Source organism: Erinaceus europaeus, chromosome 10 (genome assembly GCF_950295315.1).
Source record: "Erinaceus europaeus chromosome 10, mEriEur2.1, whole genome shotgun sequence".
Classification (NCBI taxonomy): domain Eukaryota; kingdom Metazoa; phylum Chordata; class Mammalia; order Eulipotyphla; family Erinaceidae; genus Erinaceus; species Erinaceus europaeus.
This window is the reverse complement of record NC_080171.1, coordinates 115,026,633-115,045,508: the sequence shown is the minus strand read 5'-3', so window position 1 is coordinate 115,045,508 and position 18,876 is coordinate 115,026,633. Positions and strand designations below refer to the sequence as shown.

General features: G+C 42.0%; 1 protein-coding gene across 2 annotated transcripts in view; it reads left to right on the top strand.

The window, feature by feature from the left end:
• MFSD14B (major facilitator superfamily domain containing 14B) overlaps positions 1-18,498 on the top strand; it is a 41,539-nt gene extending 23,041 nt beyond the window's left edge. For both annotated transcript variants that reach the window (XM_060200599.1, XM_060200598.1), the window contains exons 4-12: positions 1,437-1,564; positions 3,832-3,946; positions 6,642-6,860; positions 9,926-10,039; positions 10,975-11,046; positions 12,768-12,880; positions 14,400-14,497; positions 15,669-15,811; positions 16,612-18,498. In XM_060200599.1, the coding sequence (XP_060056582.1) occupies positions 1,437-1,564; positions 3,832-3,946; positions 6,642-6,860; positions 9,926-10,039; positions 10,975-11,046; positions 12,768-12,880; positions 14,400-14,497; positions 15,669-15,811; positions 16,612-16,860 (1,251 nt within the window). In that variant the 3' untranslated portion in view covers positions 16,861-18,498. The remainder of the gene's footprint in view (positions 1-1,436; positions 1,565-3,831; positions 3,947-6,641; positions 6,861-9,925; positions 10,040-10,974; positions 11,047-12,767; positions 12,881-14,399; positions 14,498-15,668; positions 15,812-16,611) is intronic.
• Positions 18,499-18,876: the final 378 nt, after the last annotated feature.

The window sequence follows — 18,876 nt, the reverse complement described above, 5'->3', positions numbered from 1 at the left end:
TTACATGACAAAGCAGACACTTCAGGTGAGCTGTCTTGCCACCTGACACCATGGCTTTTTTTTTTTTTTTTTTTTTTAAGAGAGCAGAGAACTTAGATTTGCAACTTACCTGGGTTGTCTTGTGGAGGACTGATTGGAGGGAGAAAGGTTAGAGTCCTGTGGTCTGGGAAGTGGCATAGTGGATAAAACATTGGACTCTCAAGCATGAGGTCCTGAGTTCAATCCCTGGCAGCACATGGACCAGAGTGATGTCTGCTTCTTTCTCTCTGCCCCCACCTTCTTCATAAATAAAAAAAGAGAAAGTTTAGAGCCATTACATTTATTGTAATAGACCATGGCTAGTCTAAGTTTCACTCTGTAGGTATTGTTATTATTATTAGTTATTTAATAATGATTAAAAAGATTATAGGACAAGAGGGGTACAATTCATAGAATTCCCACCTGAGTTCTGTGTCCCATCTCCTCCACTGGAAACTTCTCTCTATTCTTTATCCCCCTGGGAGTATGGACCAAAATTCTTTATGGGGTGTAGGTCTGGCTTCTGTAATTGCTCTTCCACTGAACATGGACTTTGGCAGGTCAGTCCACACCCCCAGCCTGTTTCTGTCTTTCCCTAGTGGGGCAGGGCTCTGGAGAGGTGAGGTTCTAGGACACATCGGTAATGTTTCTGCCCAGGGAAGTTAGGATGTCATCACAGTAGCATCTACAACTTAGTGGTTCCACTCTGTAGTTGTTTTTGCTTTTATTTATTTATTATTGGATAGAGACAGAAAATGAGAGGGGGGGTGAAGATAGGGCGAGAGACAGGTGAGCAGCCCTGCTTTACCACTCATGAAGCTTCCCCCTGCAGGTAGTGACCAGGGTCTTGAACCTGGGTCCTTGCACACTGTAATAGGAGCTCTTAACCAGGTTCGCCACCACCTGGCCCCACTCTGTTGCTTTTGAAGTTGCACCTGTTGGTGAGATCCTCCCGCATCTTCCCACGTTTTCTGGCCTATTATACCTAGCATGAGTCTTTTGCGTTCTGCTCAAAAAGTAGCCAGTCTCCTCCCCTATCTGAAATTGAAAGGGACAAAAATCATCTTCTGGGAGCAGTGACGTTGTGCAGACACACAGTTGTAGAGGCAGTCACAAGGGAATCAGACATGGTTTCCCATCAACTTAGTGTCACGTCAATGGAAAGGACTTTGTGTGTGCTCCATGATACTTCTCTCTCCCAGCTTCTCCCAGAAAACAGGCTCATTTGCATTACTTCCTTTCCTTTCTGACATGTTTGGAAATACTTGTTAAAATTTTTCTTAAATGACAGTTTGTATTAGAATTTTTCAAATTACTCTGGGGCCAGTAAAATGAATCAGCATGTTAAGAAAGTAAGAATTTTAAGTGATCAGAGGATACGATGAGAATCTAACCGTCGCTTCTGTTTTGTTCCCCAGGGCTTGCTCTCTTTTCTGAGTGCTCCACTCATAGGCGCTCTGTCTGATGTGTGGGGCAGGAAGCCCTTTCTCCTTGTCACGGTCTTCTTCACCTGCTTCCCAATTCCACTGATGAAGATCAGTCCGTGGTGAGTGGCTCTGCCCTTTGCCATCCCAGTCGTCTGTTTTGGGGTTGTTTGTGAGCACGACACCTTATTTCTGCACAAAATAAATCTCTTATTTCTTAACTATTTCCAGTCAGTGTACTTGGTGTTTTCGTCGGATTTCTTTGACAGTAATGAAGGCCAGTGTGGGCAGTTGCCATCATGTCTGTTTTATAAATAGAGAAAGATGTTACAGAACTAGGTCTAAGATAAGTTACTTCAGAAATAAAATGGGGGGAGTCGGGCTGTAGCGCAGCGGGTTAAGTGCACGTGGTGCAAAGCACAAGGACCAGCGTAAGGATCCCGGTCGGAGCCCCCGGCTCTCCACCTGCAGGGGAGTCGCTTCACAGGCGGTGAAGCAGGTCTGCAGGTGTCTGTCTTTCTCTCCCTCTCTCTGTCTTCCCCTCCTCTCTCCATTTCTCTCTGTCCTATCCAACAACAACGACATCAGTAACAACAACAATAACTACAACAACAATAAAAAGACAAGGGCAACAAAAGAGAAAATAAATTTTTTTTTTAATTTTTAAAAAATGGACATAATCTATATCACAATAGGAAGAAGATACCTGTGGTCTGGGAGGTGGCGCAGTGGCTAAGGCACTAGACTCTCAAGCATGAGGTCCTGAGTTCAATCCCCGGCAGCACATGTACCAGAGTGATGTCTGGTTCTCTCTCTCTCTCCTATCTTTCTCATTAATAAATAAATAAAATCTTTAAAAAAGAAAGAAAGGAAGGAAGGAAGGAAGAAAAAGACACTTATGCACACGATAGACCTGTAACTTATACTGAGCTGTAACTTATACGTAATATGAATTGTAACCTAATTTACAGTTTTGATGAATAGAGAGAGAATATCATGTGACTAATGCCTGTTATTTACCGCCAAGAATGGTCTGGAATCTGCATCTGATGTTGTGATTTGTTGTTCTCAGCCCAGAGAACAGATTGACCAGAATTTCTTTTTCTTTTTTTTTTTTTTACAATTTCTTCATATATATATATGTATATATGTCTGTATCCCCTCTTGTCCTTGTTGTTTTATTGTTGTAGTTATTATTGATGTCGTTGTTGTTGGATAGGACAGAGAGAAATGGAGAGAGATGGGGAAGACAGAGAGGGGGAGAGAAAGACAGACACCTGTAGACCTGCTTCACCGCCTACGAAGCTACTCCCCTGCAGGTGGGGAGCCGGGGCTCGAACCGGGATCCTTTTGCTGGTCCTTGCGCTTTGCGCCACATGTGCTTAACCCACTGCGCTACCGCCTGACTCCCGCTGGCCAGAATTTCTATTGCTGAAATACTCTTCCTATGTCAAGAACATATTTTAGAATGGAATTTTTGTTTGTTTGTTTTTTTAATTTTCTTTATTTGTTTATTGGCTAGAGACAGCCAGAAATTGAGAGGGAAGGGGCTGATAGAGAGGGAGAGAGACAGAGAGACGCCTGCAGCTCTGCTTCACCGCCTGTACAGCTTTCCCCTTATAGGTGGGGACTGGGGGCTCGAACCTGGATCCTTGCACATAGTAAGATGTACACTCAACCAGGTGCACCACCACCCGGCTCCCTAGAATGGAAGTTTTTTTATGCAGTTAGTGTATCTACCTTTTTGAATCATGTGAAAATACACTCCTTTGATTATCTAGTAGAAATTTTTTTCCCAAGGTTTGTCTCATTCTTAAAATTGTCAGGTACCATAATGGACCTTTTTTCCCTACCAAATGATGAATTTTTACCTTTTTGTTTTGTTTTGTTTTATATTTATTTATTCCCTTGTGTTGTCCTTGTAGTTTTATTGTTGTAGTTATTATTGTTTTTATTAATGTCATTGTTGGATAGGACAGAAACCGAGAGAGGAGGGGAAGACGGGGAGAGAAAGATAGACACCTGCAGACCTGCTTCACTGCTTGTGAAGCGACTCCCCCGCAGGTGGGGAGCCGGGGGCTCAAACCGGGATCCTTATGCTAGTCCTTGTGCTTTGCGCCACGTGCGCTGAACCTGTTGCACTACCGCCCGACTCCCGAATTTTTACTTTTTAAAGATTATTTGTTCATGATGGGGAGAAACAGAACATCATTCTGTCATATATGTATTATGGAGGTCACATTCAAGACCTCGTGCTCGAGAGGCCAACATTTATGTATGTATTTTTAAATCTGTTTCTTGGTTTATAATCTTCAAATAATATCCTTGACTCTGATTATAAAAGTATATAAACACTCTCCCCTGAGTAACTAAAATGATCTTTTCATAGGTGGTATTTTGCAATGATTTCCGTGTCTGGAGTCTTCTCAGTCACATTCTCTGTGATATTTGCCTATGTAGCTGACATCACTCAGGAGCATGAACGAAGCACTGCTTATGGATGGGTAAGAAAAATACACTGGCTCCCCACCTGCAGGGGCCACTTCACAGGTGGTGAAGCAGGTCTGCAGGTGTCTGTCTTTCTCTCGCCCTCTCTGTCTTCCCCTCCTCTCTCCATTTCTCTCTGTCCTACCCAACAACAACGACAACAAGGGCAACAAAAATGGGGAAAATGGCCTTCAGGAGCAGTGGATTCGTAATTATTTTTTTCTCTTTTTGCAAGTTCATGTAAATCAGATCTCTAGATTCCACATGTGAGTGAAAACATCTGGTAGTTGTCTTTCATCTCTTCTTATTTAATCACAGTTAGCTCCAGTCCCATCTATTTTGTTCCAATATCTTCTTTTTTGATTGCAGAGTAATATTCTGTGGAATATATGTCACATGACTGAGTACCTACTGTGTTTCAGAAGAAAACAAAGACAGAATTTCTTTTTCTTTCTTTTTTTTTTTGTTTAGGATACGAACTACGTAACTGTATCATACACTGTAATAACATACAGACAAGAATGGAAACACGGCTAAAGAATCCCTCTGGCAGAGCAGTGCTATAGTGGTTTTTGGTGTCTAGAGAACGCGGCTGAAAGGGGACCAGTGCTGCAGGATCCTCAGTCTCCCAGGGGCAACACAGCAGTTTTCAGCTGTGACCTCTTTTCATTCAGCAGCACACGCGCGCACACACACACACACACACTCTGCAGTTTTCAGCTGTGACCTCTTGTCATTCAGCAGCACACACACACACACACACACACACACTGCAGTTTTCAGCTGTGACCTCTTGTCATTCAGCAGCACGCACACACACACACACACACACACACACGGCAGTTTTCAGCTGTGACCTCTTGTCATTCAGCAGCACGCACACACACACACACGGCAGTTTTCAGCTGTGACCTCTTGTCATTCAGCAGCACACGCACTCACTCACACACACATACTCTGCAGTTTTCAGCTGTGACCTCTTGTCATTCAGCAGCACACGCACTCACTCACACACACATACTCTGCAGTTTTCAGCTGTGACCTCTTGTCATTCAGCAGCACACACACACTGCAGTTTTCAGCTGTGACCTCTTGTCATTCAGCAGCACACACACACTGCAGTTTTCAGCTGTGACCTCTTGTCATTCATCAACACACACACACACACACACACTAACACACACACACACTGCAGTTTTCAGCTGTAACCTCTTTTCATTCAGCAGCACACACACAGACACACACACACTCTGCAGTTTTCAGCTGTGACCTCTTGTCATTCAGCAGCACACGAACACACACACACACACACTGCAGTTTTCAGCTGTGACCTCTTGTCATTCATCAACACACACACACACACACACTAACACACACACACACTGCAGTTTTCAGCTGTAACCTCTTTTCATTCAGCAGCACACACACAGACACACACACACTCTGCAGTTTTCAGCTGTGACCTCTTGTCATTCAGCAGCACACGAACACACACACACACACTGCAGTTTTCAGCTGTGACCTCTTGTCATTCAGCAGCACACACACACTCTCTGCAGTTTTCAGCTGTGACCTCTTGTCATTCAGCAGCACACGCACACACACACACACACACACACACACACACACACACTGCAGTTTTCAGCTGTGACCTCTTGTCATTCAGCAGCACATGCACACACACTCTCTGCAGTTTTCAGCTGTGACCTCTTGTCATTCAGCAGCACACGCACACACACACACACACACACACACTGCAGTTTTCAGCTGTAACCTCTTGTCATTCAGCAGCACACACAGACACACACACACTCTGCAGTTTTCAGCTGTGACCTCTTGTCATTCAGCAGCACACGAACACACACACACACACACACTGCAGTTTTCAGCTGTGACCTCTTGTCATTCAGCAGCACGCACACACACACACACACACACACACACACACACTGCAGTATTCAGCTGTGACCTCTTGTCATCCAGCAGCACGCGCGCGCACACACACACACACACACCACACACCTCACCCATGTTTGTAGAGTATTCCTGTGGACCAAACAATTTTACAACTGAAAAAGAAAAAGGAGTCTGTCTTCCTCCCCTTTTCTCACATGCTGCCATATATATAGCTATAAGTTAACACAGTAGTAAAGCTCTAGTGATTAAACAAAAAATGACAAAGATTGGAACTTTTTTTTTCAAATGCTTTTCTTGAAATTAGGCTGCAGTCTATAGCCATACCCCCCGAACATGCCCACTCTTGTCTAAAATTAGGCTGCCGGATAGCCTCAATGCACTGCCGCCTGGCTCCCCCACATTTTTATTTCAAATAAAATTATATTCTTATAGATTTGTAGTATATCACCAGTTGAAAGTTTGAGTACAGATACTTAAAATTACTTAAGGTCTTCATTCTTAAAATGTGTCTATGTCCAGGAGGTGGTGCAGTGGATACAGCATCGGACTCTCCAGCGTGAGGTCCTGAGTTCAATCCCTGGCAGCACATGTACCAGAGTGATGTCTGGTTCTTTCTCTCCTCCTTTCTTATTAATAAATAAAACTTTAAAAAAAAAATGTGTGTATAACACATTCCTTTTGACATAACTTAAAACAGGAAGTGGATGAAGGTATACATAGACCTTTGGGATCCAGACCTTTGGGATCCAGTGCTTGTACCCAGGATGACCCTGAATAAGCTTGTACTTTCCACAGGTCTCAGCCACCTTTGCAGCCAGTCTGGTCAGCAGCCCAGCCATTGGAGCATACCTCTCAACCAACTACGGAGACAGCCTTGTTGTCCTGGTGGCTACAGTGGTGGCTCTTCTGGACATCTGCTTCATCTTGCTGGCTGTTCCAGAATCCTTGTCAGAGAAAATCAGGCCACTCTCCTGGGGAGCTCAGATTTCTTGGAAACAAGCAGACCCTTTCGCGGTAAATAAAAACAGGAAAACACTATCCTAATACCTTTTGAAGCCATGCAAATGAAAGACTATTGCTACTCTCTTAAGCTGCCTAGCACTTCTTGATTTCTTTCTCCGGTAGAAATAGAAAAAAAAAAAAAAAAGAAAAAGTTGGAGTTAAAGTAAGTGACTGAGGTAGTCTGTACAACAAAACGTATAAAGTTAATACTTGTTAAGCATGGTATGTATCATAAAAGAAAAGGAGAAAAAATGCCCTATTCATCTCTTCTTCTTCTAGCATTTGCCTATTCATCTCTGATGAGGATCTTCTCAGCTTTGGCCTATGGTAGTATAGGGAATTGAACCTAGGACTTTGGTGTATCAAACACACAAGTCTCTGCACAGTCATTATGCTGCCTACCCCCTTTTTATGTGGTTGCTTTTATCCTTTTAAAGCAAAGTTGACTAACATGGTCATCTTTCACTCGCTTAAATTCAGAAAGGATAAATGCTTTCAGTTTAAGTCATTGATATACTCTAACCAGTGACTTTGAACTTGTATTTTGCAGAGTGAATGGATTCTTTGTTTCCTATAAGTAGAAGGGGAAAATCCTACTAATAACTAGAAAAATATCTAAAAAGTTTCTGTCTCTGTCTTGAATTGTTCTTTAAGAATGTATATGTAGGGAAAAAATAGAAAATGTATTTATTTTGCTTTTTTAATTTTTTATCCACTTTGAATAGAGACAGAGATTGAGAGGAAAGGGAAGGAAAGAGAGAGACTGAGACCTGTAGCGCTGCTTCACCACTCAGGAAGTTTCCCCTGCAGGTGTGGGAAGGGGGCCGAGGGCTTAAACCCAGGTTCTTATGCACTGTGACATGCCACTCTCCTGCCTTTTTATCTCAGGAGTTTACCTTTCGGGGAAAATGTATATAATAATTTTTTATTGTTTTGTTTTGTTTTTGTTTTTACCAGAGCACTGTTCAGCTCTGCCTTATGGTGGTGTGGGGGATTGAGCCTGGAACTTTGGGGTCTCAGGCCGAGAGTCTCTTTGCATAACCATTATGCTGTCTCCCCCGCCCTATAATAATAAAATTGACTCATCAGAACTTCTCTTCTAAAACCCCTTTCAGTATGTCATCTGGGAGCTCTGCTTGTTTTGTTTGCATAATGACACCAGAAAGCAAGAAGGGTAGATAGCATAACGGTTCTGCAAATGGACTCTTGTGCCTGAGGCTCCAAGGTCCCAGGTTCAATCCCCTGCACCACCATAAGCCAGAGCTGAGCAGTGCTGTGGTGTACAGAAAAGGAACTGAGAAATAATTTAGAGAAGGAATCAAGTACTATAGTGAAACCAGGAGCTAATCAAGTTCCCACCTTCTTGTCATATACATGAAGCTTCCTACTTTTCAGGGGATTCTAAGGATTCCAGTAAATGTATGACAGCGCTGTAATGTTCGAAAAGTTACTAGTTAGAAAATCTTGGGTGAATTCACCTATTAAAAGACACAGAGTAGGAAGATGGATCAGAAAACACAACCCAACAATATGTTGTCTACAGGAAACTCACCTAACGCAACAAGACAAACACAGACTTAAAGTGAAAGGATGGAAAACTATCATTCAAGCCAATGGCCCACAAAAAAGGGCAGGAACAGCTATTCTCATATCTGACATGATAGACTTTAAAATACATAAGATTAAAAAAGATAGGAATGGGCACTACTTAATGCTCAGAGGATCAGTCAATCAAGAGGACTTAACAGTTATTAATATCTATGCACCCAATGAGAAGCCATCTAAATACATCAAACTTCTACTGAAAGAGCTACAGCAATATATTAACAGTAACACAATCATAGTAGGGGACTTCAACACCCCACTATCTCAACTTGACAGATCATCCAGGAAGAAAATCAGTAAAGACATAAGGGAGCTAAATGAAGAGATAGATAACCTAGAACTATTGGACATTTTCAGAGTCATTCAGAGCAAGTTGTGGTATATATACACAATGGAATACTACTCAGCTGTAAAAAATGGTGACTTCACCGTTTTCAGCCGATCTTGGATGGACCTTGAAAAAATCATGTTGAGTGAAATAAGTCAGAAACAGAAGGATGAATATGGGATGATCTCACTCTCAGGCCGAAGTTGAAAAACAAGATTAGAAAAGAAAACACAAGTCGAACCTGAAATGGAATTGGAGTATTACACCAAAGTAAAAGACTCTGGGGTGGGTGGGTGGGTGGGTGGGGAGAATACAGGTCCATGAAAAATGATGAATGAAATAGTGGGGGTTTTATTGCTAAATGGGAATCTGGGGAATGTTATGCATGTAAAAAATAAATAAATAAATAAATAAAAAGTGAAAAGAAAATCTTGGGGTCTCTAACCCATTACTAGGACATATTTATTTGTCTATCAACTTTATAGGCAGATTAACATTAAAAATTTAAAGAATAGAGTGCATTCAGGCAGGGGTATAGCATAATGGTCATGCCTGAGGCTCTCAAGTCCCAGGTTCAATCCCCCATACCGCCATAAGCCAGAGCTGAGCAGTGCTCTGGTTAAAAAAAAAAAAAAAAAGAATAGAGTGCATTCAATGATTCAATGTGCAATAAAAACTATTGTTTACATCTAATAATAGAATCATACTGTGAATAACTTTTTTTCTTTTTTTTTTCTTTTTTTTTAAATTTAACCATAGCACTGTTCAGCTCTGGCTTATGGTGGTATGGAATTGAACCTGAGACTTTGGAGCCTCAGGCACGGAGAGTCTGTTTGCATAAACAGTATGCTATCTACCCTCCACCCTAAAATAGTTTCTTAAAAGATTTGGGAATAGTACTTTTTCAGTTTATTTTTGGGGGTGGTAGTATTGTATTCATAGGACACAAAGGGTCTATATTTGAAATACATACCTCCGAGATTAGGACTTGGAACTCTATAGAGTGATAGATTTCCTGTTCACGTCCATCCAACTTATATTGACTAGATAAAACAACGAGATAGATCAAATCAATGAAATGAATATTCCAGAATACCAAGTGTCTCCTTGTTGCTTACGTGATTATCTTTGTGCTTATCCCTAGTCGCTGAAGAAAGTTGGAAAAGATTGTACAGTGTTACTGATCTGCATCACCGTGTTTCTCTCTTACCTTCCTGAAGCTGGGCAGTATTCAAGCTTCTTTCTCTATCTCAGGCAGGTGCGTTTTCAACATGAGGAAAACCAGAGATTAAGATCTGTATAAGTGTGTTTTGAGGAAGACACTAGAGAGGGGGAGATCTGTACTTCCAGTTGTCTACATAGGCTGTGATTTTAGTAAAGGGTACCGCTAGTACCCTTTACCCAAAAGGGCAGTCTGTGTAAGACTGTTACTTTGTATTTAAATAATAGGTGATATATTTAATGTATAACTAACTTATTTAAGTCCCTTTCCCAGCTGTAGTTTCAGGATTCTAGACTTGCTGAAGCCTAGCTGCTTCCCATTGCAATTCCAGCTTGACTTTTCTACCATGGCCTTTTTACTAACTTCCCTGGGGGACCTCCTTTTGTTTGACTTTATGTTGACAGAGCAGAATTCCTTCTAAAATAAACTACTTTAAGTAGGGAAGGGAAGGTTTTTTGGTTTGGTTTGGTTTTTGCGGAGATGGGAAGTTGAGCCCGGAGCATGGCGCATGTACAGTGCCCCCACTAAATAACCTCCTATGAACCAGTTTAGAGAGGGAGAGACTCCATAGTGGAGCTCCAGCATCCATGGAGACAGACAGATAGCACAGACATGGTTATTATGCATGGCCTGGGCTGAAACTCACAGCCTTGTGCACGGCCAAAGAGGTTACACCAGGTAACACATAAGCCACAAATTAAGACATAACCCAAATATCCATCAGTCGATAATGGCTCAGTCTGTATCCAGTTGGTCAAATCTTACTTGAGAATGAAAATCAGTGGAGTAACTGGCAAATGCTACAACATGGGCAAACGTGGAAAGCAGTGTGCTAAGTGAAAGGAACTAGGACCATCTATCAGAACGCCTTGATAGTAGCAAAGTAAGACTAGTTATGCCATTATGCTTCTAGTTATGCCATTTTTTCATAATACCCATAATATAAAAGTATCATCTTTATATTTCTACAGGTTATAGGTTTTGGATCTGTTAAAATTTCAGCATTCATAGCTATGGTAGGAGTTTTGTCTATAGTGGCACAGGTGAGTGGCATTTCAACTTTTCCTTTAAAATCTTTTTACTTGAGAAATAAATGCAGATTTGCAGGAAGCTGTAAAGAAAAGGAATGCTGTGGAGATCCCTGGACACATAGCATTCGCTTCCCTTGTGCATGTCTGATACACCATCAAGCCCTGGAAACTCAGTGTAGAACCTTTACATTTTTAGTAGATTGTGGAGGTTGTGATTTAGGACAAATTTAACACAGCCTTTCAGTACTTTTTAGAATACTTGTTCCCTCCAGAGTCAGTTCAACAAGTTAAAAAATATATATCTAGCACAACAATGGCAAAACAACCAGGGTAACAAAAGGGAAAAAATGGCCTCCAGGAGCAGTGGATTCGTGGTGCAGGCACCGAGCCCCGACAAAACCCTGGAGGATATATATATATATATATATATATATGATTAGAATTTACAGCTACAAATCATATTCTAATTTAGAAATTGGAAAATTAGCCAATAGACTGTTTCAGTTATGTTTTGACACTGAAATGTAAGTAGGCATGAAAATAAGTATCGCTCTGGCTCCTGATAACTTCAGGGCTCCTTATAAGGAATTGTGAACCAGTGGCATTTCCCCATCTGTAGCCACCTAAGACAGAGCATGTGTTCTGAAGCTAACTCATCAGTGAAGTCAGCTGTATTCACTGTGTTCTGTGATACTTCCTGGAGAAAAGTTCTCAAAGAGCTGCTTTATTCTTTTTTTTATTTTATTTGCCTCCAGGGTTATTGCTGGTGCTTGGTGCCTGCACTATGAATCTACTGCTCCTGGAGGCTGTTTTTCCCATTTTGTTGCCCTTGTTGTTGTGCTTGTTGTAGTTATTGTTGTCATAGCTGTTGTTGGATAGGACAGAGAGAAGTGGAGAGAGGAGGGGAAGAGAAAGATAGACACCTGCAGCCCTGCTTCACCGCCTGTGAAGTGACTCCCCCTACAGGTGGGGAGTCGGGGGCTCGAACCGGGATCCTTAACACCGGCCCTTGCTCTTTGCGCCATGTGCACTTAACCCGCTGCGCTACCGCCCGACTCCCAACAGCTGCTTTATTCTTTATCTTTCAAGTCATCTCTGAAATTATCGTTATTTGTTGTTGTTTTTAAGATTAATTACTTAATTTCTGAAAAAGAGCAGAGACAGAATCAAGAGCATCGCCATGGCACATGTGATGCCAAGGACTGACGTCATGTTTGAGGGCCCAACTGCACCATTTTCCAGGCTGCAATCTCAACATTTTCCTGTTTTGTTTGTGCTTTTTTATTAACAATGTATGTTATTGAATTGAATTTACATTTCTGAAGTTTTGTGAAACTCCAACAAAATCCCACATATTCGGTACCTGCTCAGCAGAGATTGGCTATTTACCGATGGTTTTCTGTTGGAGTTTCTCTAAAGAGACTGAGCCACGTCCCTTTCAATCACTATGTGGTGACTGGCTGCGATGACCTTTTGGGAATTGCTAAGAAAGTATGAAACAGACCTAGTCAGGACACTGACGGCTGTGAGCCCTAGGTGTGCCTGGAAGCCAGCTCACAAAGTCCAAGTGCTGTGCTTTGAGCTCCTTCAGTTCTGTGGGGTCGGCGTGGCCTCAGATCACGCAGTTTGCCCACTTTGCTGCCTCTGTTCATTGTTACTGGACTTTCTTTACAGAGCTTGCATCAAATCTGTGTGTTCACATGTTTCTCAGGATTATCTCCTTTGCTTTGCAGACAGCCTTTCTTAGCATCTTGATGCGATCGTTAGGAAATAAAAATACTGTCCTCCTTGGCTTATGCTTTCAGATGTTTCAGTTAGCCTGGTATGGCTTTGGATCTCAGGCCTGGTAAGCATCTTCTGTGAATTCTCATAAAACTAACAAGCAATGCATCTTTCAGAGGTGCTCGGGTTGGTTAGGAAGCAATGATTATTTTACACTAGCATATATTTGACATGTAAAAACTTTCAGACTTACTTTGGAAAAGGATGAGTGTTTTAGGATTCTTTGTAAAAAATGGCTTTCACCTCAGTGGACTTTCAGTAAGTTTTTGTTTAATTGAATGACCGTGCTTTTTCATCCCAAACCCTACAGTAAGGTTTTATGTCTCATTTTCAAACATGCTTGTCCACTTGCAGGGAAATGACTGGTGTAGAAAGGTCCACTGTTGTCCCTCATTAGCTGAGGTATACTGAACAGTAGCAGTCTTTACAGCATAAAAACATTTGAATTGGGGAGTCGGGCTGTAGCTCAGTGGGTTAAGCGCAGGTGGCACAAAGCACAAGGACCGGCATAAGGATCCCAGTTCAAACCCCGGCTCCCCACCTGCAGGGGAGTCGCTTCACAGGCAGTGAAGCAGGTCTGCAGGTGTCTGTCTTTCTCTCCTCCTCTCTGTCTTCCCCTCCTCTCTACATTTCTCTCTGTCCTGTCCAACAACGACAACAACAATAATAACTACAACAAAGCAACAAAGGAATAAATAAATAAATAAAAACATTTGAATTAGATGAGCAATAATCTCTCAAAATCACATATGCCTTGAGGCATATATTACTGCTAGCTTGTTAGATCCCAAAGAATAGGAATATCAAATTAATACCGTGGGGGGGGGGGGTGAGAACTGAAAAGTCCCAAGTGCTGTGCTAGTAGATGCCAAGCTTCCCTCTGCGTGTCGATCAGATACCAGAGTTCATGTCTCCACTTCAGACTTTAGGTTTGTCCTCATTTTGCATACATAAATGATTGATGTAATTTACAGAAGCCAGAAATGCTTAGTAGTTTGTGATTAGCTCTGGTTCTTTAAGTTTTTGGTCCTCCATACTCTGGTTCAGAAGTTATTCACCCAGCCTCATATTCCCCTAAAGTATTTTGTCAGCCATCCTGCCTTAAGTCTTTCTGGTAACCATTCTGGCCTCACTGACATACACTTGAAGCCCCATCCACTGTGAAAAGAACAAAAGGCCTAAAGAAAGCAGGCAGGCTTGTCGCCATGAACTTTGAGTGTGCTTTTCCTCTGGCGGTGTATGACACTTCGACAAGAGCAGCAAGCAGCCTAGAGGGAATGTGATGGTGGGCTTTGAGCAGTGCGAGGAAAAGGGTGAAATCTATGAGATTGTTTTAAACTTCCTTGAGCTTACATGGCGATAGTGAAATCAGGAAGAGGGTCAAATGTAGTAAAGAAAAGCTTCCTCAGTGTGAAAGTATGGTGTGTGACTTCCCAGATTTAAAGACACATATGTTTTTAAAGGAAAATCAACTAACCTGAGAAAACAAAGCATCTGTGCTTTTTTGCCACTAACTGTGCTCTAAGCAGCAATGCCCCTGGCTCTAGTCTTCAGCCTGACTGAGGCCTGTCCTTTGATTGTAGGATGATGTGGGCAGCGGGGACTGTGGCTGCCATGTCTAGCATCACCTTTCCAGCAGTCAGTGCCCTGGTCTCTCGGAATGCAGAGTCAGATCAGCAAGGTGAGATCACTCTCCCCTCATCATTTTCCTCTCAGATCCACAGAAAACTCGAGCCTCTTTATATCAAGAGGGAAACAGTCGTGTGGTCCCTTCTCACTGATCATATCTGTTCACTTTGACAGCTAGAAAGGTTCATTTCCTTCCTGCTTTGAAATTTTGAAATTTTGTTTTAAAAATTGTAACTCAGCATCACAGTACTAAAAATTAAAGATAGACTGTCAGGCTGGAGGGGACAGTGCATGACTAGGGCGCCATCGCTGGGCAGAGGTCCTGCATTGCCATGCACACGACCCTTTTTTGAGCACTCTAGCTACAGAGGGAGCCTCGGTGCTGTGGTTGGTGTCTCTTTTTGTCTCTGTCTGAGAAAACAAAAAAACACCCAGTTTTCCTTTTCAGTTTTTTTGCTGTATGTGTTATCATTGGAATTAACTAGACTAGGGCGGAGATAGATAGCAAAATGGTTATGCAAACAGACTCTCATGCCTGAGGCCCCGAAACCCTAGGTCCTGCACTAACTAACATAAGCTAGGACTGAGTAGTGCTCTGCTTAAAAAAAAAAAAAAGAATTATCCTGTCATATTCTAACAGATGTTTGTTAAATAAAATAGTTAAGTAGATGCCAGGGTAGGCAGCATAACGCAAACAAATTCTCATATCTGAGGCTCTGAGGTCTCAGGTTAAAACCCCCACCACCACCACCATAAACCAGAGCTGAGCGGTGCTCTAGGGAAAAAATAATAAGCAATTAAAGCAGGGAGTTGATCACCAGAATTTTTCTTTAAGATTTCTTAGAGAGAACCAGATCATTAGCACATAGGATACAGGACCACAAGCTTTTAAATCCAATATTCTTGGACTAGGGAGACAGCATAATGGCTGTGCAGAAAGACATTCATTCCTGAGGCACCAAAAGTCCCAGGTTCAACACTCAGTACCACAGATACTGGAGCTCTGGTTTTAAAAAAAAAAATCTAACTCTTTAAGACAGTGAAGGTTACATTCAAGGGACATAGTGAAACAAGAAAACATTTGTGAAATAAATGAAAATATGCTGAGCCAAGTTCCTGCTCTACGCAGTCCAAGGAATTCAATATATTATACTTTGTAAGGAAGGACTGTTACGTCCAACTCTTAGATGCTTTCTTAATCGATTGACTCTGTTCTGACTTAGGAGTTGCTCAAGGGATCATAACTGGAATAAGAGGACTGTGTAATGGCTTAGGACCAGCACTGTATGGCTTCATTTTCTACATGTTCCACGTTGAACTGACTGAGCTGGGGCCAGAAGTGAATTCTAATAGTGCTGCGCTGCAGGTAATTTGGCGAAAGTCTAGTTTTCTATCTGTGTCTGACTATAGCAAGAGCTTCTGACACTAAGTTTGTAGAGTGATCTTATTTGTATAACATTACTATTTGGCAGTAAGTAAATGTTCTGTGTAGTGCTTCCTGTAATTGAGGGAACATTTCAATAAATGAATGGATGTAAAAAGATTTGTCTTGGGTGGGGGTAGATAGCATAATGGTTCTGCAAACAGACTCCAAAGTCCCAGGTTCAGTCCCCTGCACCACCATAAACCAGAGCTGAACAGTGCTCTGGAAGAAAAAAAAAAAGATTCATCTTAATTTTGTTCAGATTCTGTTTTTGGTTTTGCTCTAAGATTTATGATGTATGAGAGAGGGAGAAGCCAGAAACTCCTCTGGTACATGCAGCACTAAGGGGTCAAATAAGGAACTCAGGCTCCAAGCCCAGCACGTTAGCAGTTAATTGCCCCCGCTGCCAGGCTCTGGTTTTGCCTACACAAGTACTGTGATCAGAATGCTGTCCTCTGGTGAGGCTGAGGCTAGCAGTACACTTAACCATACAAAACTAAGTAATGTCCATGTGGTTATACACGGTGTACTGTCACAAAATGGAGTGAGAGGCGGGTGACTGTTATTTACAGGCTTGGTTAAGCTCCTGAAAAGTAGTTGAAAAAAGCGAGCTTTGTTTGACTTTACCTTGACACTTAACAAAACATTTACTTATGAAATAACACCTTGCTTTTTGGTAGTGGGGGTTTGGGGGCCATCAAGAAGACTAACTGAATTCTTCCTTTGTCTCCCACACCCACTAGGCCGCCATTGTCCCAGGCCCACCATTTTTATTTGGGGCGTGTATAGTTCTTATCTCTTTTCTGGTTGCCTTATTCATCCCTGAATACAGTAAAAGCAGTGGAATTCAGAAACATAACAGCATCAGTGGCAACCTGACCAGCACCCCAGACAGGGGCAGTGATGAGGACATTGAGCCGCTACTGCAAGACAACAGCATCTGGGAGCTCTCTTCTCTCGAGGAGCTTGGAAGTCAGAGCACCGAGCTATAAACTCAGCAGGAAATAGGCTCTGCGGTTGCCAGAGCAGAAAGCTGTGGGAAGCTTTGCCAGGCTGGTACTTCATGGTGCTGAAGGGGAAATGCTAGTGGCATCTGCAGGGCCCAGTTTGAAAAGTGATCCCGTCTATCCATCTGCCTCCCCTCCCCTTCTTCCTGTTCCTTCCAAACCCCCCCCCCCCCCCACGTAAGAACAAGTTAAGACTTGAATTACTTCCCTGAAAATAATTTGCAACTCAAAGCTATCTGGAGTCCCAATATTGAAGCTGAAATAAGCAGATACCTGGGGAGATAGCATAATGGTTATGCAGAATAACTCACACCTGAAACTTTGGGGTCCCAGGTTCAATTCCCCCTACCACTGTAAGCCAGACCTAAGTGGGGCTCCAGTTAAAAAAAAAAGAGAGAGGAAGAAGAAGGGGAAAACATAAGGAAGGAACTGAAATTGCAGAAAATCCTGTCTCTGGTCAGGATCACGTTCTTTTAAGCATTCCAGAGTTAGAGTGACTAGTCTTTCCATGTCCTTTTCAGTAGATAATGCAGAATTACAGTCAGATGGCCATCTCTGGCAAAAATTTGAAGTGAAAATTCCCATCTTGCTATCTTCCTCTGTATGTGAACTGTGCCCACTGAGCCTGCTCCAAGAGTCACCCAGTATCAGGGGTCTTTTGCCTTTGTTCACAGGTCGAACAAAAGCCTACCCAGTCTCCTCATGACTTCCAGTCCTCAGCTAGAATAAAATCCAGCATCTATACCTCTGGACATGAGTAACAGTGATCGGTGATAGTCTTAACCAGATGAAGAAAATTTTTTATTAAAAATGTAAATCAGGTAGAACTCAGACTCCCAGACCTGGCGTCTTGGCTGGATCCAAAGTGATTTTACAGAAGAAATCCACTTATCAAGCATTTTGGTGGCAACGTGCATCTATAAAGTTTCAGTGATGTGAACCTTCCTAAGTAGCCACGAGTGTGAGTGTCGGCACCACGGTGGAGCTCACATCCAAGTTCAGTCTCATCTGTGCAGTCCTCTGCTTGGCCTCCCACTCCCTCTTTGTCCTGCTTTTCCTTGTTCCTATTCATCACACTCCTGCCTTAACTGCTTTGTTCAACCTGCTTTCAGTGGGTCTGTATTTTCGTCTGTTTGGCTGACGTTGAATTTCCTGGAGATCTGTACATCAAGTTCCTTTCTAAAATTTGATGGGTTAGGAAGCTCAGTCTCACAATAAGTGTCTTGCTACTTTTTTTGAGATGTTTTATGGACAAAGAAAACCTTACAGATTTATATGTATTTTGCTGCACCAGTAAGTGGACCATTCACTCGGGCCGCCTTTCATTGAGCACTCCTTTGCAAGTTTTATAGGTATGAAATATATGTAGATATTTGTAAGGAGTTTTAATTTTTTTGATGGGGTGCTGTGTAAATTTGTATTTATAAATGTAATGAAGGTATTGACAGAAAAAATATATACTTCTTTTATAATAAAGGATTGTGTACTGACTGAATACATTTAAAAGAAAATATATTTTGAAACCTGTTCCGCTGTGAACAGCGATAACATATCTTTTTACTATGCTGTTGGTTTTTAAGTTAAGCTTCCTAATGCATAATAAATTTGCGATGGATACTTTTATGTTGTTTGTATTTATTTAAGCATATTATATACTATTGCTATTTTGGGGTCTCTTTTTGGGTGGCTTTCAACGACTAAAATTGTTAATCCTGATGCTAATGCAAAATGTATGTGTATTTTTGGGAAAAAAGGTTTCATTGTTAAACTTCTTTCCAAACCGCCATTCAAAAACAGGTTATTTTGTTTGTTTCTCTGACATTTATTTATAGGACAAGAGTACCACCATGGCATAGACGGGCTGCAGATGGCCGCATTGTGTGGGTGTCTCTGTCCATTGGGTCACACTCCCCCCAGCTGCTGTTTTTCTTTTGCTAATCTGGGGGTAAGATCCACCTGATCTCTTTGCTTCAGGCCACTTTTTTTTTTTATTTTATTTTA